Genomic DNA, 24,933 nt, shown 5'->3' on the forward strand with positions numbered 1-24,933 from the left:
TGTGCACCACGTGTACTTTTAGAAATACGTATAGGCAGCCGAAAGGACGAAAAAATATTTGTGGTAGCATTCTTTTCATATATCATATATATTTCATATATCACCAGGGCTATATAGAGTCCACAAGTCTTTTGTGGCATATTTTATAGTTTATTTCTTCACGTGTTATTGTTCAAAAAATCAAACTATCTAGAGATTCCGGCTTTAAGCACGCCATCCACCGTTGTATCAGATATCCTGTCGCGCTAAAGTTTCTTGCACTGCATGCGCTAGCCGCAGGGGTGCACATCTGCCTTGCGAAATGTGAAGGCGTCGGCAGTCGTTCTTAACTTCCACCACTGGAGCAAATTTAGGATGTCTTTGTGGACATCTGCAGAATGAATGTAGCTGTGCAACTTATCCCTTGATTTCTATCGTTCCCGAACGCCGTCACACTCTTCAGTATCACTTATTAAACTCCTCTTTGAGCGCCTCTGCTTGCAGTTTTCAGCAGTGTATGTTATGCACGGCTTGCACTGCGCTCTTCTTTTCTTCCGTATCATAATACTCTACGCCTTCCTAACGATGTTGTACTGGTAGAAGGTGACCACTGCACTACGCGGGTAGGACTGGCAAGAGGTGGACGAAGCTATTTCGATCTATTTTTGGTGTTCGTTACAGTCTGGTAATAAAGGCGCGAGTAAGCTTCTCGACGCTTACTCATTGGATGCCTATGGTTCGAGGTAAAGGGACATCACCCGGCATGGAATTCGTAATTGTCTTTTTTTCAAGCCTGATATTTCGTCAAGCGAATATACTCACGCCTTATGCTGTTTGAACCTATGCTATTCCTGCACATTCCAACGGTGTTGTGGCAGTGTCATGTAGTTCTCACACTATACCTGTATAGCGCAGGGGACCCAAACACGCAGCCCGTGGTCCTCTCCCTAAAGGCCCGCGGCCCGCACATGACTGTCTTCGTCCGAATTTTTCATTTTCTTTATAAGTATGTACTTAAGCTACACAGCCATGAGAAGTCTGAAGCTTTTTTGTTGTGAGGCAACCCCTGCGGCCACCATGTGTTGATACTAGGGGTGTGCGAATATTCGAAAGTTTCGAATATTCGTCGAATATTACATTCGAAATATTCGTATTCGATTCGAAAATCGTGTATTCGAATAGTTTCGAATATTCGATAATTTCGAATAATAAAAAAATTCGAATATGGGATTCGATTATCATGCATAAAATAACTCGTCTTCCACATTTCTGCTGCGTTAGTATAGCTAAAAACGTTGCCGAGAGGAGCGATAAACATCGTAAGTACACGGAGGCACGATATCTGCCTGACGAGCGCCCCAATACGGATGATTTATTGCTGGTGCATCTCCGACGTGCAGCGCTGTTGGCGATCATGTAACCGTACATTTTGAATATTATGCGAAGCACCTTCAGATACCCCAGTCTGGCAAAGCTTTGCCCCATGTATATCCCTATACCCGCCACTTCTGTTCCAAGCGAGTGTGCCTTTTCAGTGGCAGGGGTGGGGGGGGGTCGTCTCTGTTAGAAGGGAGTGCCTGCTGCCTGATCATGTGGAGCAGCTAATATTTCTTCATGATAACATGTAGTCATTACTTTCATTGTGCCGTGATATTTGCTTGTGTTGTGATGTGCATTGTGCTAGCCTGGACGTTGTGTTCTGGAGATAGCAGTGTATGTTGTGTTGCCATTCAGGCTGTTAATGTCTTTTTTTCAAATAGCTACATGTTAAATAAAATATTGTTACTGTGTAGGCATTTTTCCTTTGATATTCGATATTCGAAGGTGGATATTCGTATTCGATTCGTATTCGAAAAATTTGATATTCGCACACCCCTACTTGATACCTAACCGTGAAACAAAACTCTATATTTCAAAATCGGTGTCCTGATTTTAGTCATGTTGAAGATAGGTATTGATATGTTGTTGGAATTCTGCCGCCAAATATCCTTCAAACGACCTATATGTGACATATGGGAAAGCTCTTCTTTTTAATGGCAACGTTAGCTTGGTACGATCTAGCTCCTCTAACGCCCCCCCCCCTCCCCCGCGCTCTTAAGCTGCGTTACTGTCCTGGCCCTTGCCGGAGTAAATTTTCGTGAATGCGGCCCATTAGCTGAGGTGGGTTTTAGACACCTGATATAGCGAAAAAAGGCGAAAGTTCAAATATTAACAAATTGGGCACACCAAGCAGGCTGTGCACGTCCATATCGCGTCACATGACCACTCGGGGCCGTGACGAAGCCGCGGAAAAAGAATGTCTCTGTATAGGAATTCTATGTAACGAGATTGTGTGCAGTCCTTTCGTTTTAGTGGAGGGCTGGAAACTTCAAAAACGTTTCCTCGCTATGGAGCTCTATAATCGCTTTTGCGATAAGTTACAGGTGTATATTTATTATATCACATTTATTACTGTGATTACAGAATAACATTTGGGATATAAAATCATAACGAATGCAAATAAAGCACAGAATAACGACATGTTAACTATATAAGCGCCTGGTATATCTTCTTTTAGCTCGCCCGTTTAAGATAAATCAAGTAGCCCCATATGCAAAGAGCAAAAGAAGTTCAGTACTTGTCTCTAATAAAATTTCTCTTGACAGCCTGCCCCACATAAAAAAGCGTTCTTTGTTTTTTCGAGAGAAAATGTGAAACATATATATGTATGTATGCACAACGTATGTGGAACAAACATGAAGGGGCACTAGAAAGGAAAACGTTTTCTCTATTATCAGTAAATTACTCTTTAGCAATTCCTAAATCACCACGTTCGCCGGGACAAGACTCTTGGTAAGTGAGAAAACGCGCAAAAAGGTAAATGCGGGTGGCGACGCCCGCTTTAAGTTCGCGTAGCAGACATCGTGACATCTTATATTCTGACGGCATCTAATGGGGTCTACGTAGTTCCTAATCACTAAAAATGAAGTACGTTGACCTCTGAGGGGGCCATAGACTTAACATACCAAGTTTCAGCAAATTTTATAGAGCCAATGTCCCCAAATACGACAAATACAGTTTGAAATCCGTGGCGTCAGGCTCGGATATTTCGGCGCGAAATTTTAAAAAAATACAATTTGACCTTAGTTTTCTCATCTGATAATAAAATTACCATGGTGAAATGTATGAGATTCGAGTTCTTAGACGTCACTCTATCAGTCTGAACCGATTCAGTGCTTCACTATAGTGTTCATTTAAGAACCCAGCAAAGTCCAAGCCCGGCCCGACCCGAGCCCGCGACCTCAAACCCGGGCCCGGCCCTAAGCCCGGAGCTTCAGGCCCGAGCCCGGCCCGGGCCCGCCGTGAGGACTACTTTACCCGGCCCGGCCCGGCCCACGGGCCGGGCCGGGCCCGGGTTTTCGGGTAGGCCCGAGCCCGTGCAGTGCTCTAAGACAGACAGACAGACAGACAGACAGACAGACAGACTGACAGACAGACAGACAGATAGATAGATAGATAGATAGATAGATAGATAGATAGATAGATAGATAGATAGATAGATAGATAGATAGATAGATAGATAGATAGATAGATAGATAGATAGATAGATAGATAGATAGATACGCTCAAAGTCGCCGAGGCTCGCTAAAACATGCTTCGCATTTAAAATAGCCGTACCCGATAAAGGTCTACTTCCGTATGGCGAACCCTCTGGTGGTTGAACGTAAACACTACTCCACCTATCCTCCGCTGTTAGCTCCGGCCGTTCCATTCGCACGGCCTATTTATCCTCAAGCCGCACTGCCGCTCCGCATCGCGGGCGGACGGCCTTCCTATCGTCTCTCATTGGCCTCCGCCCCTCTCTCACTGGGAGCGGTCAGTGGAAAGCTATCCGTTAATTGTGAGCGGTGCGGCCCTGCGGCTTAAAGGATAAACAGGCCCTAAGCAGCGGTGTGACAGCCAGACGGGCGTCGCTGATTGGTCGCTTAGCAATGGGCTCATAGGCGTGCGCACGACGAGGCGGGGGGGGGGGGGCGGAGGGGGGGAGAGCAGAGCAAAATCCGCCCCATATATTGGCTTAATAGGAGGGGGGGAGCGCTACGATGAACCTTCGCTTCCCCTAACGGGGTTCAAAAAGTCACGCAAAATGTAAAGTAATATAGAAGAACTTTGACAGTGAGCGCAGTAAAGCCCCTAAAACTTCGTAAAGTAGCGACACTTTCCTCCTCCGCTCGCGTTCCTCCTCGTACTCCTCTCCTTCGCACTCTATTTTCGAGCATGGCGCCACTTACCTTGCTCCTGCGTAGCAGACGACGCTTCGCAAAGAGAGCGCGCGCTTGCCAGGCGGCGCGCTTTAAGCATTCGCACTAGCCGTCTAGCTCCTGGTACCCTTTCTTTTTAATTATAGGTTGTTTAGGAAATGTTACGACACGTTTGTAAGGGACATGTGTAATGTTGAACGTTAATGTCCCGCTCTACACGAAGCCTTCCGAAACTTATACATTGTATACGTCATCCTCGCGAGGCGAATTCGTCGTGCATACCAATGACGCACTGAGGCTGCCAGTACGCACTAGAGGTAGCCGTTCCGCAGTATTGGTTGGGTAAATATAGTTAACGCCGCTATACGTGCCCGTATTATGTAGCACTGTACACTGCAGTACAAAAGGGGGCGTATTTGAGGCATCTCTTTCTCACAAAACGATATCCAGCATTTGGCTCGCTTGTTTTTTTTTTTTTTTTCAGCAAATCTCTCCGTGCTATGCGGCGTATTCCTGTCCCGAAACAATAACCATCAATCTCGCGTGTCTTTCCTTGCACTATCGCCGGGCGCGCCGTACTTCCAGGTCACGAATGGCGTGCGTGTTATTAAACAGCACCTTGATAGGAAAGTGCCGAGCGCCGAGTTTTCAAGAAAGGAAGCGCAAACTAGCCAGAGGACGGTTGTTGGTGAGGGGCAAGAAGACTCCACAAATGGTACGGACAGTTTTTAAAGTGCAAGAAACACATGGGCAATGGGTGTTGGCGGTATTATGCTAGTTAAACAGTGGCCACTATTATTTATTTAGAAAATGACTGCCAGTGCAAGCAGCGGCTCGGAGCTTCATTGAAAGAAGAATGCGCCAGAAGACATCATTTCCAGTCGTTATATTTAGACAGCGTTGCGTTGGTTGATTCGTTAAGAGATTACACGCAACAACCATAGTGCGCAAGTGCGCCTAGCTCGTAGACGTACTTGACATACGAACTATAGTCGCTGCTCAACGAACGAGCAAGCGAAAGAATAAACTAGCCAGCTGCCACCGTAAACGTTTCCTTCGCGAGAGCTCCACTCGCGGATAATAATATCATCTCGGGTTTTACGTCCCAATATCACGATATGATTACGAGAGACGCCGTAGTGGAGGGCTCGGGAAATTTTGTCTATTTGATGTTCTTTAATGAGCATTGACATCGCACGGCACACTGGCCTCAAGCTATTCGCCTCCATCGAAATGTGACCGCCGCGGTCGGTGGCGACCTTCGGGTGAGCAGCCGAGCACCATAACCTCTGCTCCACCGCGGCGGAAAGCCACTCGCGGATATAAACATCCACACGAAATGGCACGTAAACCTTCGCGCTAAATAACACGTGCACGTGAGGTTCCTAAACGATGAACGCACCCTGCGACTCGGTTGGGCACGCACGCTTTGCCTACCTACCTTCTATCGCAAGTCCACCGGCGGATCTGTCGACAGCCAGAGTAAGCTATTTGCTCCAGGAAAAAAAAACAAAAACAACCGAGCACGCAACAAAAACAGAGAGTACCACTCCTAATGTGAGCTTTCACACTGTAGCTTTGTTTCTTCAAAAGAACTACGCCGAATCTCTGAAGTTTCGCAATCACATTTTCGATCGTCAGTCGGCGTGCCTCCGTAGTCGGCGTGCCATGCTAGGCGCACAAGCCAATACCGCAAACTCAAACCAGTAGGCGCATCACGTCAAGCAGAAAACCTAACCATACATTCTTGAAAAAAAAAACACTGAGTACAGACCCCGCAGAAGCAGCAATAAAACGTGTGAGGAATAGCGACGTACTGCACAATTAACTGAGACGTTTCTACGGCTTTATAGCACGCAGCGATTTGCGCGAACCTTGACGAGTACTTATAGTGAGAGGATAGCAACATACCTCGCATAGTCGCGTCGAAAACGTCGGCCGAAAGTTCTATCTTCCGATTCGGTGTAACCAAGCCTTCCTTCGCAACTCGTTGCGCTTCCCGGATGGTTTTTGCCTTCGCTTTATTTGTTTCGGCATTGTCACGTGTTATCTCGGGGGTGCTGGCGATAATGGATCGGGAGAGAGTGAGACGGGCACAGGAAACCGTGGTAGGACGGCAAACCACAACAAAGTTTATAATGAGCAAGAGGATAACATAAAAAAGCGTTACAGACACTGAACAACTCAAACGGAACCCTATTTACATTCTTCAAAATCTCAGTTGATATCTAGAACTGCAACTAGCTAAACAGTGTGTTCTAGCTAGGCTTAGATAAGTCTCCAACTCAGTCTGGCCACTATGGGCCTTGCGACAATAGAACGTTCTTACAGCTCGTCGCGACGACTCGATGTTCCTGTTGCGTCAATCTCTCGTCGAGACCGTCGTCGACGTCCTCAGTAGGCCTCCGAGTTCATCGTCGGCTGCCTTCGTCCAGCCCGCTGCTTGCGCTCGTCGCGTGCGTCCCCAGTAGTCTTCTCCGTCCTCGGTCCGTCGAGGTTAGGCCTAACTGGGCCTTGGTCCCTTGCTTCAGGACTCCACAGGTGACGGGCGTCTCCTTGACTGCACTGTGGTCTGCAGCCGTCCTGCCGAGAAGAGAAGGGCTGCTGGCGATCCCGGAACTGCTGTATTGAGGGGCGACGGTCCGGGCAGCCTCGCTTGGAGCTTCCAAGGTCGACGGCCACTCCCCGGGCCTTGCGTTCCGCCACCTCCAGAACCGAGTACCAGCCGCTTTCGCCGCGGGTGCGACGCTTGTTCCTTCCTCGATCTTCTCCGTCCGGCGTCCCACAGCACAGTGCCACGATCATCCTTCGTCGTTCACCATCACGGCTCGGGTCGCATGCCACGAGCCCCTATCTGGCCAATCCTCTGCGTCGACGTGGCTGGTGCGCGTGCCATCGGGTGACTTTCTGCGTTGCCGCGCTTCCACGTTCGGCACGCGCCTCGTGCCCCTCCTTTACTCATCACATTGGGCCCCTCTTTCAAGAGTTTTTTCCCAAAAAACTGCTTCTGTCCCCCTCGGGGTTACGGCCCTCTGCTCTTCTGATGTTGTCTTAAACTTACAGCTTGCATCCTCTTCACTTCTGTTCACATCTACTTTCACCGCATGCTTGTCCTCACCACGCACTTCCGTGAACACGTCACAAAACACTGCACTGAACCTATTATAATGTCCAGCAGTTCATCGTGCGAAAAACCATATATCTACACACACAGATATAACTATTCACAATACACCACACTCACTCATCGAAAATATTCACAAATTCAATTACAATCAAACTCCACTCTAAATAGTCCTCAGTCAATCTGTTTAAGGCTGACTCCACTGCTCAAAAATCTATTTTCTCCTAGAGCAGTCACCAATCCAATGCCACTTGCTTAATCTGCGCTTCTTCACCCTATAAATCGGTACTTCCTCCTCATTCGCCTCAGCAATTGCCATGGACACCGTAGCCCTCTCCTTGTTTTCCGCCTTTTCAGCCTCCTTCCTATCCTGCTCTTTAACCACTGTTCTTTGGCATACGTCGCATGACTTGACATATCTTCTCACATCGCTCCACACTCCTATCCAAAAGAATTCAGTGATCTTGTCAAAAGTGTTTTTCATTCCCTGGTGACCGGCCCTTATACTATCATGCCCCAGTTTTAACACCGTATCCTTTAATTCCTCTGGCACCATCAGCTGCATGACTTCTCTACCCGAGCTAAATAAACACTTGCGATATACATCAGCCCATTCTGCTTCACAAATTGTGCTACCGTTCTACTCTTCTTCCTTTTCATAATCTCTCCTAATTTCGCCTCGCACGCTCGAATAGATGGATCCTTCTCCTGCAATTTTTTGAACTTCTCCACTGTTACATCCAACCCCTTAATGTTGCTGACTTGTGGTGGTCTTATATTCTTCCTCACATTACTGGAGGCCCTAGTTTGCACTGCTGCTGCCATTTCCATTTCTACTTTTGGTTCCTCACCTTCTGCTGGCCCCAAATCGTTAATATTTTTACTCTGCTCCACGCCTTTCTTACTTTTTCTCCACAATGGATCAGGGTCATCAGCCTTTCTCACACCAGGTACATTTCCCACTACCAAGTCGTATAGCGGATCCTCGACACACTTCGCTGTAACCGGCCCTGTATAAAAGGGTGTAGATATTCGTATCCTTGCTTCAGGCATATATTTGATGGTCCTATCTACAAACATCAGCGGCTTCACCTGTCCTGTCATGTTCTCCTTCTAAACTACTTCTTACTAATATCGTATTAGCACCCGTATCCCTCAAAACCGTTGCCTTACGCCCTTGCACTTCTCCTTCAACTACCGGCATGTCTTTTTCTATCTGTCCTTCTCTGGCACTCATTACACAGGCAATCTTTTCAGCTGAATTCACCTTACAATCTTCTGCTCTGTGTCCTCTTTTTTGGCATTTGGAGCACGTCACTGTCTTTTCATTGTGGCTCATCTTTGTACGACAATTGACGGCAATATGTCCCGGCCGGTTGCACAAAAAGCATCGCTGTTGTGCCCTGAATTTGCTCATTGGGACCTGTTCTCTAGCCTCTCCCTCCGCTACCATAGTACCTTCACCGACCCCCTTTCCAAGATTTCTGATACCTTGTGCCTCCATGAACTGGTCGGCCTGCCTTGCCATTTCCTCTACCGTGCCCACCTTTCTTTCTTTCAAGAATACAGCCAACTTGCCACTGCACCGGTTGAGGAACTGCTCTCCCACTACCTTGTCGCGGACGCCTTCGTAAGTTTTTGCTGTGTCTGACAATTCCATCCATCGATCAAAGTAGTTCGAAAGTCGACAGACAAACTGCTTGCCAGTCTCGGAATTCTCAGGCTTGCACGACCGGAATTTTTTGCGAAAACCTTCGGCGGTCAGCCGGAATCTTTCCAATAAAGTTTTCTTTACCAAATCATAGTCTAATGAATCTGTTAGTGGCATGCGGCCATACACGCTCAGTGCTTCTCCCGCGAGACAAAGGCTCAGGGCATTGGCCCACTCACCCCTCTCCCAGCCCTGCCCTATCGCGATCCTCTCAAAGCGATGCAAATACGCATCCAATTCGTCCCTTCGCTCATCAAAGGGTGCCATTAGTTTACGAGGGCAGACAGGCTTTCGTCCGGGAGATGGCGAATCGGCCGACGCCGTCGATGGGCCACTACCTACACTTGCATTGTCTCGCGATGCTTCGTTCGCTAGTGCCAAACGCACCTTAAGTTCTAAAATTTCCTTTTCCATCTTTTGCTCTGCGAGCGTACGTTCATGTTGCTCGCGCGCTCGTTCATGGTCCTCGCGCGCTCTCTCCTGTTCTTCGCGTGCTCTCTCCTGTGCTTCGCGTGCTCTCTCCTGTGCTTCGCGTGCTCTCTCCTGTTCGACTCGCTCCGCGTTCTCGAAAAACTTCAGCGTCTCCTCTTTGCTCATGCCCAAGTCCTTGGCCACGGCCGCCAACTTCTCCCAATCCATCTTCGCACCACACAAGAATCAGTGACTGGGCAGGATTGAATCCTGGCAGGCTCGCCAATTATTTTTCACGTGTTATCTCGGGGGTGCTGGCGATAATGGATCGGGAGAGAGTGAGACGGGCACAGGAGACCGTGGTAGGACGGCAAACCACAACAAAGTTTATAAAGAGCAAGAGGATAACATAAAAAAGCGTTACAGACACTGAACAATTCAAACAAAACCCTATTTACATTCTTCAAAATCTCAGTTGATATCTAGAACTGCAACTAGCTAAACAGTGCGTTCTAGCTAGGCTTAGATAAGTCTCCAACTCAGTCTGGCCACTATGGGCCTTGCGACAATAGAACGTTCTTACAGCTCGTCGCGACGACTCGATGTTCCCGTTGCGTCAATCTCTCGTCGAGACCGTCGTCGACGTCCTCAGTAGGCCTCCGAGTTCATCGTCGGCTGCCTTCGTCCAGCCCGCTGCTTGCTCTCGTCGCGTGCGTCCCCAGTAGTCTTCTCCGTCCTCGGTCCGTCGAGGTTAGGCCTAACTGGGCCTTGGTCCCTTGCTTCAGGACTCCACAGGTGACGGGCGTCTCCTTGAATGCACTGTGGTCTGCAGCCGTCCTGCCGAGAAGAGAAGGGCTGCTGGCGATCCCGGAACTGCTGTATTGAGGGGCGACGGTCCGGGCAGCCTCGCTTGGAGCTTCCAAGGTCGACGGCCACTCCCCGGGCCTTGTGTTCCGCCACCTCCAGAACCGAGTACCAGCCGCTTTCGCCGCGGGTGCGACGCTTGTTCCTTCCTCGATCTTCTCCGTCCGGCGTCCCACAGCACAGTGCCACGATCATCCTTCGTCGTTCACCATCACGGCTCGGGTCGCATGCCAAGAGCCCCTATCTGGCCAATCCTCTGCGTCGACGTGGCTGGTGCGCGTGCCATCGGGTGACTTTGCTTCTCGCGCACCGTCGCCGCGCTTCCACGTTCGGCACGCGCCTCGTGCCCCTCCTTTACTCATCACAGGCATCCGAAAGCGCGGCAGAAGCCCATGGCAACCAACCGCGACGTCGGTCTTGTGTGCAAGGTATCTCAGAGCACAACGCACGCGGAATGGAAAGTGCGTATCCATAGAACACGTGCGCTGAGAACCAGCGAGCCCGCACTTCGAGAGCAAAGACGGCAGTGGGGCTCTTCGATTTTCCACTTCTGGCTACCCGCGGGCTGCCAGAGCCAGCCAGAGCGCGCTCGTTTTTCTCGGGTTGCTCCGACCCCCCCGCGGCGCACTTCCGGTTGGCGTTCGTTTTTCTCGGGTTGGACGGTTCTGGCGACCCGCGCGGAGCCCGAGGGTCGCCAGAAGGTTCCAGGACAATTTAGTCGTGGAAGCTCTCTGGAAGGTTTCGGGCTAGCAGACGCCGAAAAGAGACGATACGCGCTCGCCGCCATCTTTGTGAGGACTCGACGGATTGCAATGCGGGCGCTTGCGGGCTACACCTTTGCTTTTCCTTACGCTCGGGCCGCTCGGCGCCGTTCCGCCGTGCGAGATGGCGCGATTACGAGTGGCGGCGAGCATTTGGAGCTAATGTTCATTGCTTTTCTTATGTGTCCCGTGAAGTTTCCTTCCGTGAACAACGCGGCGAACTGTCGCGTTCTAACCATTCTAACTGCGTCGTGCACATGTCCCAAAAGTTATGTACACGTTCGTACGAACGCATGGAGACCCCTTTCGAGTTTATTTTATCGTAGTAGTATTCGATTGTGGTGTTGTGTGTGCTTTATGTGCATTTAGCTGAAATGATTGTGATCGAACTAGCTATTTCGCTCCATCGTATGTTTGCGTGCGTGAACCCCGTCAGAACTTAACTATTTCAACTAGGTCTTTGATGTTGATAAAATGCACTGATCGAATAAAAGCGATCGCGACGTTTTTTGTGTGATGCTCGTTGGTCGCGAACGGCGTGCGAGCGTACTTCGACCTACGGGCCAGTATATGAGGTATGGTATTATGTTATGCTACGACGCGTCGATGTGAAAAAACCAAGATGAATTCAGAAATGTATACATCCTTTTGTTGCTTATTTCATCGTCGGCTTTGTCTTTTTCCACCTCTTAGTAATAATTCCATGCAGTATGTACGCGGTTACCACCTAGTAGCTCAAATAAAAGCTGAGCTAGTACATGAGATTTTTGGAGTGCCACTTAGGACTGGAAAAGAGGCTCAGGCAACATCTGCCAAAACGAGTCGAAGATGCGTCACACGGAAGTTTATTTTAGATATAACGCGCACTCGTGGTACCCATAGGGAACCCAAGCTCAAGTTTGCGGCGCGACGACAGCGCCGCGCCAGCCGCGCTGCGGCTCTGTCGGAAAGCTCTGAACCGTCTGCGCGGCCGACTCAGCCCCTTTCACGGTAGCGGTAGCGCACGTGCGCACGCGTTCTTCTCTCGGTGCGGGTAACTGGGGAGCCGTCAGCTGGGTACGTTGAACCGAGAGGCTTGCTGTGCGAAGCTGCGCATTTCCACGATGGCAGAAGCAACCCCGCGGAAGCGCAAGCGTGGTCCGAAGTATTGCGGTTTAGTGGCCAGCCACAAGAGTGCAGACAACGCCAAGGCACACGATTGACGTGTTAAACTGTATCGGTTCCCGGGCGTGTAGCACGAGAAATAAAGGCGGCAAGCGTGGATAGCTGACAGCGCTGTCTCGCCTTCTATTTTGGCTGTCCGAGTTCATCGCTTTCGTTCGTTCCGACTACCTGAATCGGTAAGTAACGAGGCGCATGCACGCAGCGATTACAGTAATGATTACTCGCTGTCTTCTCGCATAGTTAAAGTCCAGTTACGGTTGTAGGTGAAGCAACTGTGTTTTGATTCCCCGTGCTCGTGAGACCTACCCGTCGTTGTTGAACGTTCACATTCGAGGTATACCGTTAGCGTTGCGCGGTTGGTTGAATTCAACTGAACTCCGCACATTGTCAGAAGTTCGGCGCCTGCATTTCACGCGTCGGGAAGGCTGCTTTATCACGCCGGAACGGACGTCTGTGCATTTTCAGCAAGCTTTGACATCGTTCTGCAGGTTTGCTTTGTTTTTGTCACTTTATTAGGGTGATATATATTTAAGCCGCTAAATATAACTGGCACTTAATACATGCTTTGCAATTGCAACCTTGAAGTAACCACCTTCTGACTTTGTGCGATTTTCTAGCCGCGTTCATGCAACAGGTTTTATACGCCTGTCAAGTCGATATCATAAGAAGAGACTGCAAACATGACGCGAGAGCCGAAAAAATGAGGCGAGCAGTTCATCTTGCTTCACAGTGGTTAAAGCTCAGCTAGCTGCCTCGCGTCTTAATCGGCGGGTGATTCTCCAGCGGCACGGAGGACTTGACTCTAACCTTCTCAGGAAGCAGTGCCATGGCCGTATAATTTCTTTTTTTTGCACGCCGCAAACGTTTGTTCACGAAAGTACACGGCTGCTACTGTAAGCATGCCATATCAAAACTACAATCATATGATTCGTAGTCCACGCCGCAGAACATCGATAGCGTGTACGGCTTCATTTCGGAGTGCATGTGGACCATTATTCATCTTTAACATGACAGAATGAGACTTACCTCGAGGCATACGTCCTACACGGTGTAATCGCGACTTGGGAAATGCATTTCGCTTTCAGTCGGGCGTGGTTGTCGTCGATCGTCTGCTCTTCACCGTTAACGTGATTGACGAGCCTTTCTCATTTTATCAAGTTCGCTTTTCGGAAGTGCCAGTGAAGCTTGAAAATCCTTTTGAAGCCGCACTGCAAGCGGTACATTGCGAGGCGCCGAAAGTGCACCGCGAGAGCTCTGCACGTGCACAGAAGCGAGCAGCAACGCGGTGGAGTGAAGGGTAAACGCGCGCTGCTAACACCCCAGTTTCTCTTTTTCTGCCAGAGATGGCGCTGCCTGTCAAGAGCAGCAGCGCCGCTAAGCGTTGCTTGGGAAGCCTATACCGCCTCACGTCTCAAGTTATGACAAAACGCAAGCTGGTCAACGCGTGTGTGCGACGTAGTACGCGATAGATCCTCGAGCTCTTTTGGGGACACGATCACTTTCGCGAGATTTTCGCGTCGTGTTGTGCAGCGACTGTTACACGTACTAAGCAGACGTGAGCTGGTTAAGCCGTCAGCGGCGCGGTAGCTCACCTTGCATCGCTTTCGTGGCGCCGTGCGCCAGCTGGCTGTTTTGTTCGCGGACGGGGCGAGTTGCGCACGATTTTGCGAATACGTGATCGTATCCCAAATCCGTATGCTCGAGAACATCACTTCAGCTCTTCAGCAAACCTAGCCACATATTTTCAAGCGGGCAATGCAGAAAAAACCATCGCGCACGCGGCGCAAAGTTTCGTTTGCTGCCACGGCGGTGGCGTTTGTTTACGTTTAGGCTGGCTGTCCCAGCGTTCGATTTTGTAATCTTGGGGCAGCTTCGGGTTGTCTCGGGCTTCCCACACACGTGACCAAGACGCTGTTTCCTGTCCCTACCGGAACTACCTGGCTGACCCTCTGGCTATCTCTGGCTGCCAGAAAGCTGCCAGAAGTCCGAAAATCGAAGAGCCCCAGTCGCGAGCGACTGTAAACAAACGAACGCTGTGCGCTGTCCCACGTGACGGCAGTTGGCCAATGCCGACGCGGCGTCAGCCTCGGACAGGGCAGAGGAGGGAGAAAAGAGAGGAGGCGCGCTTTTATGCACGTATGTCGCTACTTTACGAAGTTTCAGGGACTTTAGAGCGCAGTTATTTGCAGCGCCATCGCCCGAGATTAACAAAAACGTAAAGTATGGCCTCTGAGATTCTAGCGAATAGGAGACTCGAAACGAGATTTCCCATTTTACGCTGCTTTTTGTAGCAATACGTAGCAACAGAAGCTAGTTTTGAGAAACAAAGGAAAGCCAACGCAGCTATAAAAGGTGACACCAAGAATAAAAACCCACCATCTACAGCTGCGATTCGAACCCGGGCCTTTTGAGTGAGAAGCGGGCATTCTACCCCTGCAACACTTTGGCGGAGCCACGCGCAACTCTTAAACGACGACACATTGCAGACTACCGATCGCAGCGCTGCAAGCGGATTGACCCTGTTTGGGCTTCACTTTCTGTACATTGGTGCTGCGGCCGTTCCGAGCACTCCCCTGTTCTAGTACACTCTATTATGGCATTCATTGCTTCGGCCTTGCGGCGAAACTGATTTCTATTTTTTTTTTGCCCTTTAGTAGTTCCTCACAGCCGGTATCCTTTCTTCCATCGCTGCTATCCAATAAATCCGCCTCTCAGACTTTTCGCATAACACTTTTTGTTGGCCTGTCACTTACACTGCCGGCCGTATACTTGCTGGTGAGCCTTTTCCGAACTGTGAGTCAGTGCTATACGCCTTGTGCACCGCCTATAGAGGCGCCACTGATAGCCACCTAGCGGGCGCCGCCGACAGTACGTGCGGGAAGCCGAGCAGACGACAGCGCTTTGCACAGCTTTGCTGTGAGGAGATGAATGAAGTTCGCGGCTGCTATTTCCCCTTCGTGCGGGTGCCAGACAACTAATTCTGCACTGGCAGCTGCAGGAAAGGCGCGGGCCTCTACGAAAGTGGACTTGTGCACGATGTTTGTCACGAACGAGCGCTTAACTAAGCGCACGTCGCCGATTTCGAACGACGGCATGAAAGCTTGGCGCCGACGGTTCGTGCGCGACAGAGCGCGCGCATCGAAAAAACAAGTATAAAAGGGCGCCGGGAGCGCGCCCGCGCGCCTCTTACCCTCTCCGCAGAAGACGCCACCGACACAGCCAACGAACGCGAAAGATCGGGATATTCGAGAAAGCAAAGCCGAGCCAGCGGCGCCGTCTGATTCCGCAGACGAATGGGTGAGAGGATCTCGCCCTTTCCCTAGCTTTCGCTGTGCTACGTACAGACGAATCATACGCACCTTCCCGAACCCAGGCGCGAGCCGATACAGGCAATGCAAGCGCAGCAAGCGCGCGGGGGTAGTCAGTCAGTGAGGAGTTAGTCGGCGAAGAAGTTATGTCGTTCTAGTGATAGCATCGTTCGCTCGACCGCAGAAGACGTGTTGTTTGATGATCTAGTGCTGTGAGTTAAGTATCAAGGGATGACAGCGACAAGTTTTGAAGAGGGTCGCCGAGAAGACATGTGATGACCGACTGCGGAGGAGAAGGAACGTCCGCGTAGAGTGAATCGTCATGCCGGTGAATATCAAAGGTGCGTCGCGCAGACCAGCGTAACAATATCCAGCTATGAGGTGCAGTTCGTGGTGAACATCCGCTTTGTTTTGTTTACAAAGGTGACGTCTCAATCACTTCTTGTTCTTTCTGAAGTCAACCATTGCTGCATTTCTGTTTCTGTAAATAATAAATATAGAACTTAGCTTGTAATAGCGCGGTACATGTACCGCGCTAGTACAAGCTAAGTTCATGGATGACCAACTCGCCCGAACTACAGCACCTCTGAAATATAGAACGTTTGAGCGAAGAGCCCTGCACGGCAGTCGAACCGAACCAACACATGCTCAGGCTGATAACTTTGGTCGTCTACCAGTGTCAACATGATCGAGTGCATCCAGCGAGCACCGATATGACAGAACGAAAGCATTAGAACAAGAAGCGACGTGTTAACCCGCACAATGACGAAGCGGCTCGTCTTTGCCAACGAACAGCGGCGATCCATAGCTTCCGTCGCTCTTGCTCAGGAGGCCTTGCGGTAAGTGAGTAAAACCGTGTTCCGGGCGCGTTTTTGTAGGTGTTTGAGCACTCCACTCCACAGCAATTGTTATTCGACATCCCTTAAAGTTTCGGCCACCACACATACGACGAACGTTGCTTATTTCACTACGGAAACGTGAACAACGCGGAAACACACGTACAACGACGTAGGAAACCACGGCGGCCGTCTGCTTGCTTTCCCGAGAGCAATGATTGAGTTCGCCGCCTATGGCGCTTCCGTCGGCGCGCACTAGGCGTATACAAATGCCGGAACACTCTCTCTGTCCATCTACTGTCCTTCATATTCGCTAGCCTCTCTTCGAAGCTAATTTTGCTGTAAGACATTTCCATCTCATTTGTCGTCTTCCCGCTCGCGCTCAACGCCCGCCGTCGTTTGATTGACGCGCAGCCCTGATTGTACCTCCGACTGAAAGGGACTGGCCAGAACGTGTGATAAGATCCTGGTAGAAATGAAAAGGCCGTGACAGATTCCAGCATCCTTTTCGCGTTGTGAGTGGAATTTATATTTTTAAATCGTGTTTAAAAGCAACAATAAACCGGTACGTCGGGCATCCTCGCGGAAGAGCCTTGAAACTGAATTAGGGAGTCGATCAATTTGCTGTACGTAGTCACGTAGTCCAATGCTGTTATGCGCGCCATAATTAGTCCTCAAAATTAAAGTATTCATGTATAATCATCCATCCCCGCTCTATTCTGTGCTGCTTACGAAGTAAAAGGAGTTGCACGGTGAGAATCGGCGCTGCCTTCGCGGCAGCCAGTGGTACATGTTGAGCCGCGGCGCAGGCGCGCGGAGGGCACGCATGCGCAGTAAACCGCCGTGCTCGAACTGTCGAACGCGAATCGCTCTCGCTGTTAGCAGCATGTGTTGTCACGTGTGTGTAGGACTTGATATTCACCGCAGATTGATATTTTTATGTCATATCTATCCTATACAACCGTTAACTAAACCAATACTACCTTTTTAAAACGTTTACTTTTTTTGTATTTGCCATCTTTTTCCCGACATGCGGATACAGTGAACCTTATCGACAAGATTCCTGAGAGATAGCCAGGCCGCCCTAAGGTATCAGCCTTTAACTTTCATAGTGATGCATTCCTTCTCTTGTTCGTCCTCTGAGCGTAGTTTGGTGCGCAAGCGGAGCTCATCCGCAGCCGAGGCGGCACTCATGTAATGCGAGCGCCCGCAGCATCGAGCGGCCGTTACTGCGGGTTTGTCAGGCGGCTGATCGCAAGACAAAGCTTGCTGAACCACGACACCTGGCTGCGCATTTGTGGGTGTGGAGCTACTTATGTGTGATTATGTCACGTATAAGTATTTTGAACGCCGTATGTCCGAGTTCCAGCACAAAAGGAACGACGCGGCCGCTAGGCTGATTTGGTCACATTTGACGCATTATAACTTGTCAGCAACCAAAATAATGCAACGTTTTTTTAGGCAGAATGATAGATGACGTGCTTGACTTCAATCAGAGGGATTTAAAAAAAAAATTTAAAATGGTCTTTTTGAGAAAACTATTTTCAAATTTCGGCGTTTTCGGTAAATTACCTAAGTTTCAGCCCAATGATCGGGTAAAATGGAGCGTGATAAAACCACAAAAATTATTGTAAAAGAGAGCGAAACTATGAAAGTTAATACGTATTGATTTTTGTTATCCTCCCTTTAAGTTGTTTGCAGCAATAAATTCCTCAAATACAGGTATTTTGTGCGATTTGCCAAGTTTGTGATTTTTTTCTTCAAAAAAGCTTCGACAAACAAAGAAAATAATAGACTCATAAGATTGCATTTAACTTGTTCTTTGAGGGGAATAAATATTGTGACCGAGAAATGCACCGTTTTTATCCCTAGGTGCGCTCGAAATAGAGAAATCGCGAAATTGGCGAAAAAGTGTTTTTTGCGGCCGAAATTTGTATATATTTTTTTCAGGCGAACAAAATTTTTTTTCGCGAAACTAACTTGGAAACCGTTGTTCTGGGTGTAATGCCTAGACCTACAGCAAATTTCATCAAAATCGGGAATGGTGACCGGGACCTCGTGTTCGATCTTATCTGGAGAACAGTTTCCTTGTTTCTGTTTATTTCTCTTATCGCTCTTCTTCTATCTAGTTCTTCCTCCCTCTTTAAATGTTTGTCTTTCTCTCTGTGATGTGTTCGCTCTTTTCTTCCCTCCTCACACTCGCTTCTCTTTCCCACCTCCTTGCTGTACTGTACTATACAAGGCTGCTAGCGTTCCCTGAAAGCCGATGGGCTACGATGCTCGCCTTCGGATCGTGGGTACACGGGTTCGAATCCCGCCTCGTCAAAACGTTTCTAGCCAAAATTTTTTCTCTCTCTCTCTCTGCAATCGTTCTCTCATCCATCAGAGTTATCAGAATAGTGCGCCGGACAAATCGGCACACGTGTTTCGTGAGCGAAGAAGAGAGCGCGTTCTCGAGAGCAACAGTTTTTTTTGTCGACAGATTACGTCCTAACGCTCGGCTTAAACAGTTCCGCTGTTAAAGTTGAAGTAAAGCTAACAACATGCATAAAATTGCATCTGAAATGTAGTGAAATATCGCAAATGATAGGATACAAATTCATGCACATAAACACTGAAAAGAAAAAGAAAGGAACGCTTCGTCCTGGGTAGTTTCTTTTTCAAATGTGCTGTTTTCACTACGGAATGAAAACTATTGCATATGTCCATAAGTCATCGTCCTCATCGTCCGTTTCTCTTGTCGCAGTGGCGAAAGCACGCATCCCGGAAGGTAGTAACCTGTACATCCAGAGCGGCAACACCATCAACCTGACGTGCGTGGTGACAGACACGCGGACACCGCCCGTGTACGTCTTCTGGTACCACGATGACCGTATGATCAACTACGACTCGAGCCGTCGGGAGGGCATCCGCGTCGTCACCGAGAGGGGTCCCGCCACCACCGTCTCCAGGCTGCAGGTGCTGCTACCACTATTCGGCTATAAGCCACTTATATTTAACCCGAATGGCTCACCACTACTACCGAGAACGGTCCAATACAGCTGAATATGATCATATAGTCTAAATTAAAATTGAAAAGAATACCTTGTGAGAAAAACGCGGCACCCTCACTTCACGACAGCATAGTGGAACATCAAGGTGGCTCGTTCACTTTTAGTGCAGAATGCGCAAGCAAGATACATTGCCATTACGGGACTTTTCATACGTGAGGCAAGTTCATTACTACAGTGGTATCAACTATAGAGATGGTCCGGCTGTCACCGTGATGTTCTGTGTATTTAAATGTGCATAAATCTTCCTTATGGCTGCATTTATAACCGGGACCGCCATTATAATACCATGATTTTCTCACCATTAGGCCGCAGGCGCATGTCCCATCAGCCAGAACACCCTTGAGAATTTCACGCGTCCGGCTAGGCTTGCTTAGACGCCTCGTGTGCTATGGCAACGCCCACAGTTTACAAGCTTCGCTCCCATGTCTCGCAGTAACACGCCCGCACCACTGTTGGCGACGCTGCTGGCCACGCCATCGGTGTGAGGCGTTTGAGAGGAGCCTCTACGTGGTGCCATCGTGTGCGCAGTCCAAAGATAGTCATAGGGGCTTAAGCGTAATGGCAAACCATGGCATCGCTGTCTGTTAGGGGTGTGCCAATATTCGAAAATCTCGAATAACAAATCGAATGGCATTCTATTCGATTCGGTACTCGCATCGACTAGTGCATATTCGAAATACCGAATATTTTTCGAATAGTTTTCGATTAATCAGCACCGACGGCAGAATCTGAGAAGAACGAAACTTATGAACAGCTAAAGGTAACTTTTGTTCTTTAATCTCTACATAACCAATGTGCATGCAGCTCAAGATTTTAAGTGACTACTGACGCTGTATCTATTACCACATGAAGGCAGTTCTTCCGAAAACTCTACTCTTACTCGACTTTCACTGTCCTGCATCGCATCAGTCAGTTCCTTTCTTCATCTAGTAATACCTGAAGGTGGGGACTACGACTGCATTCCGCTTCATTAATAAAAGGCGCAAGTGTTGTGTTTGTGTACATTGCTGTTAAGCTTTAAACACTGTTTACACTCTTTCGCTGCCCATGTTGTGATGGCATTCTAAAAAGACAGGGCGTGCAAACACGGACACAAGAAAGAAGTCAGGACACCACAAACGCCGACTAACAACTGAAGAGACGCACAACGGCGGAAAAGAAAGAAAGCACGAAAACTTATCTGCGCATTCCCATGCAACCGGCGAACCTATAAATCCCGCACGCGCGGGGGTCTACGTGAAAGATAACTGTTAAGGCATTTGATTTCATCTTTATGCAAGTTAATCGACGGTTGGATCACGCATGCGCTACCACTATTCTCGATATGCCATGCTTCAATCATCAGGCGCGTTTCTTCATTTTTATGCCGGTACAACACTGCGCATTCATCGAATTTAGGCGTGCACTTACAACCTCGACAGTGTAAAAATAGATTAGAAGGTGAGCCTCCGGTTAACGATCCCTTATGTTCCAATAATCTATGGTTAATGCAGCGGCCCGTCTGTCCTACGTAGAAGCGGCCGCAGCTGGAAAGGACCTTATACACAACACTTGTACGGCAATCAGTGAATTTGTTGGTGTGTTTTACGAAACAAATATCGGTCCGCTTCTTGTCTTTTACTTGCTCATTCTCCCTCTGCACAGCGGCACAAGTCTTACCTAGCTTATTGGCAGCCGTGAAAACGACAATAACGCCGTATCTACTTCCTACTTTCTTTAGCCTGTGAGATACGCAATGAATGTACGGTACACCTACGACTCGTTTCTTCCTTTCGCTTTCTGAAACCATGTTTGAACTTAATATGATGGACTTCTTTAAACGTTCAGCGACAGTGGCCACTGCATCACGAGGATACCCTACATCTAAAAGACACGTAACCTGTGCTTTAAAGCTATCACTCATTTTGTGCTCACACGACTTGGTGAGGGCTGACTTAAGGCAAGACATGGCAATGCCGTTTTTTACAACCTGCGGATGCTTCGACGAAAAATTTAACAGCGGTTTCGAAGATCTAGGCGAATACTGCCAGCACACGTGGATCTTCTGAAACGTTAAGGAAATGTCTAGAAATCCTATTCCATTATTCTGAGGCACCTCTTAAGTAAAGCTCAGCCCTCCTCCATTTAATTCAAATTTTTCGCTCACTGAGGTTACCACCGTTTCGAAGTCCTCACCACTACAAAAAATCAAGTAATCGTCCACATAACGAAAAACCTTAATAAGCGAACTACCTAAGGCGCCTTCCAAAAGTTTGTCAACTTGCTAAGGTATAAATCACTAAGAACCGGAGAAACCTTAGAACCAATACATATCCCTGTTTTCTGCACATAAACGCCTTCCTTCCATCCTACCAGCGTCGACTTTAAATACATAGAAAGAATTTCTAGAAAAGCTCCGGAAGAAACACCACATTTATCGCTGAAAACCGTCTCGTGCACTTGTTCGTAAATACATTCATGAACACATTTTAACAAGTCCTCATGCGGCAAAGAGTAATAAAGATCTTCAATATCCATACTAAAAGCTTTACAACAGCCGGGGCTCTCCTCTGAGAGGTACTGAACTAGCGCCTGAGAATTACGCATACGAAAAGTGTCTGAAAAAATTCGGCAGATCCCACGTACCGTGGGAGTCGAGGTTATGCAAAGCATGCGCGGGATGGTGACTGCGGCGTAATTTTTCACATTGAGCGAAAGGTTAAGGAATGACGCTAGAGAAATGTGGAAGTGATAACGCACACTCATATGCTGATGAGTCGCATATGCATTATATAAAGTTGTTTACAGTTGCGTAGCGATACCAACAGCAACAAGGATGTTACCATCACCAGACGCGGTAGTGTTATATTCTGCGTGTTATGTGTATACGCGGTAGTGTATATTCTGTGTTATGTAGTGCTTATATTCTGCAATACTGGATAGCGTGAATCCGAACAGCAGAAAAACGAAACACAAATGCACAGGACAGGCGTTACTCGCAACTAAGCTTCATTCAGAAAAGTTCCCCTGCGTGTGCCACAGCCAAGTGGCACACGCAGGCGCACTGCACTTACGTTACAGTCACAGAACTAACTTTCCTGTTGAGTTACAGTTGTTATGCTTATAGTTATCTGTTATGACGAGAGCGCATGCACGTTTCAGGAACCCGTATGTGTAGAAGGGGTTCTTGACAGTTCTTGAACAACGTCATCATCACCGTGATCAGTGATGCACCAGCAGCTCGACCGGACTTGTAAATCGGATCCGTTCGTGATCGCGGCTACGAGAGGTCTAAGTGCAGTGAAGTGCGAGGTGTAGCACAGCTGGTGGAAACCATGGATGTCTCTTACAATGAAATGATCTATGTTGCCTCTTGTCCTCCACGTGGCAGCGAGGTCTTTTGATGCTCTGTCCACATTCAAGCCGTCGTTCACGCAGTATAAAGACCAGTAGTTCTTGGGTCTTGATAAATCAATCTTGAATTCACCGATAATGATAAGCGGCCTGGTTTTTTCGGCATATTTATTGTAGTAAGCATTGACCCCGGTTTTTGCATAATCGACGTGGTCCACGTTGCGGACCACGTGAAGGAGTACATGGCTCAGCGTCTTCCAGGGGCGTTCTGCTTTCAGCTTCCTGACTTTCCTTGTGTCCGCCACGGTGGTGTAGCGGTTACGGTGCTTGGCTGCTGACACGAAGGTCGCGGGTTCGATGCCGGCCGCGGTGGTCGTATTTCGATGGATACAAAATGCTAGATGCCCGTGTGCTGTGCGATCTCGGTGCACGTTAAAGAATACCAGATGGTCAAAATTAAAGCCCCTACAATATTATTATTATGACTTTCCTTGCGTGTCAATGTGTGTTCGCGTTTAGTTTGTTGGTTGAGACTTTGTATCACCTGTGGCACATACCCGCATAACATAAACTCTGGTATGCGGGTATGTGCCACACGTGACTGAGAGAAAGGGTTTCATGACGTACGCGACAAGCATTTTGCGTTATTGATGTCATGACCAGTGAATCGTGTTCACCATACACTGATCCCCTGCTATGCCAATTTTGGTACATTAGAAGTTATGGAGACGACCACGAGAGCGCCCAGACGTAGGCGGCTAGATGATAGATACGTAGATAGAAACGCCCAAAGTGCCTGAGGTTCGCTAAGAAATGCTTCGCATTTAAAACTCAAAGAGGTTAAGCAGTTCTGCAAATCACTAGATACAGCGACTTGCCAGGTGCCTTGCTCTGAAACGATTGCTCGAAACGGAATCTCGTTCGATGTGTTTTCGCTGAAGGAAACCATTTTAAAGTAAGTGGTTTAGCCTTCCTGACAGTACAAGCTATTCTCTCAAGGTTTTGTCTTAACAATAGGTCGACAGCCCGTTGCCTGACTACCGATGGTTTAAGTTTTACCGTCCTAAAATTCTTTTTTATAGGTGTTAATGCTTTTTCTGAGAACAAACTGTCCGGAATAATTACAAAATGCCCTTCCTTGTCTGAAATTACTGGCCTGAGTTTCTTCTCGACACAGTAACTAACCAAAGGCCGGACAGGATCAGGACACTTGAGATGCATGTTAGAACCCTTGATGCTAGCAACGCAGTCTCAAATGCAGTGGGAGCGCTCTTCTTCAGGAACTAGTCTAGTGATTGTACGCGGCAGACTTAAAACGTCTATTTGTTTCAGGTTCGGCTTAAAACAGTATTTAGGACCATAGGTCGGCAAAAATTGTGGAGCTCACTCAGACTCACTCATGCAATATATTTTGCCCTTAGGGCTCACTCGGACTCAGACTCACCAAACGTTTCCTCATCCGGACTCACTCGGACTCAGACTCACTATAATTTTAACACGAAAGTGTTTTATGCCGGGGTCCACCAAGACTTCACTGACGTATTTCCGTCACGGATATGACGTTCTTAATATGTACACGAACATAATACAAAGAAAAAAAACCAGAAGAAAAATTTCTCCAACATGGGAAATTTGGGAATCGAACCCACGACCTGTCGGTCCGCGGCGATAGATCGCCGAGCGTTTAACCCATTGCGCCACAAACGCATTTGCAGAGAGCCACACAGACGCGCCTTATATATCTAACACTCCTCCGTACCTGCGCTCTTGCTCGGGGCGGTGCCGCCGCCTACGAGCAGAAAAGAGAAGTACTGCATTATGACACTAACGCGCACCGACAGTGAACGCTTCGGTGGTCTCAGCACTACGACGCCTCGATGCCAGCATTCGAAGGGACTCTGGCATCAAGAACATAGAGTTAATATACTGACTCTAGAGGAAAAGCTGGGCCGCGAGACCTATAACCACAAGAACGCTGACATCTTGGAACGTTGTCATTCTTGCCATCACATATCAATCCTAAAGAAGCATCTGCACAATTAAAAACTTGCGGATATTGTTTTGTGTTTATTTTGAATACTTCTACGAAAGAATACGACGGCTATTTATGAAATTTACTGCGCGCGGAAAGGAGCGTTTGCAGGCTGG

General features: G+C 48.4%; 1 protein-coding gene across 1 annotated transcript in view; it reads left to right on the plus strand.

Moving 5' to 3' along the window:
• Positions 1 to 24,933, plus strand: part of LOC119388279 (uncharacterized) — a 406,814-nt gene that overhangs the window by 342,033 nt on the left and 39,848 nt on the right. The window contains exon 4 of the mRNA XM_037655960.2: positions 19,146 to 19,357. Within this exon, the coding sequence (XP_037511888.1) occupies positions 19,146 to 19,357 (212 nt within the window). The remainder of the gene's footprint in view (positions 1 to 19,145; positions 19,358 to 24,933) is intronic.

The sequence above is a fragment of the Rhipicephalus sanguineus genome, chromosome 3 (genome assembly GCF_013339695.2).
Source record: "Rhipicephalus sanguineus isolate Rsan-2018 chromosome 3, BIME_Rsan_1.4, whole genome shotgun sequence".
Classification (NCBI taxonomy): domain Eukaryota; kingdom Metazoa; phylum Arthropoda; class Arachnida; order Ixodida; family Ixodidae; genus Rhipicephalus; species Rhipicephalus sanguineus.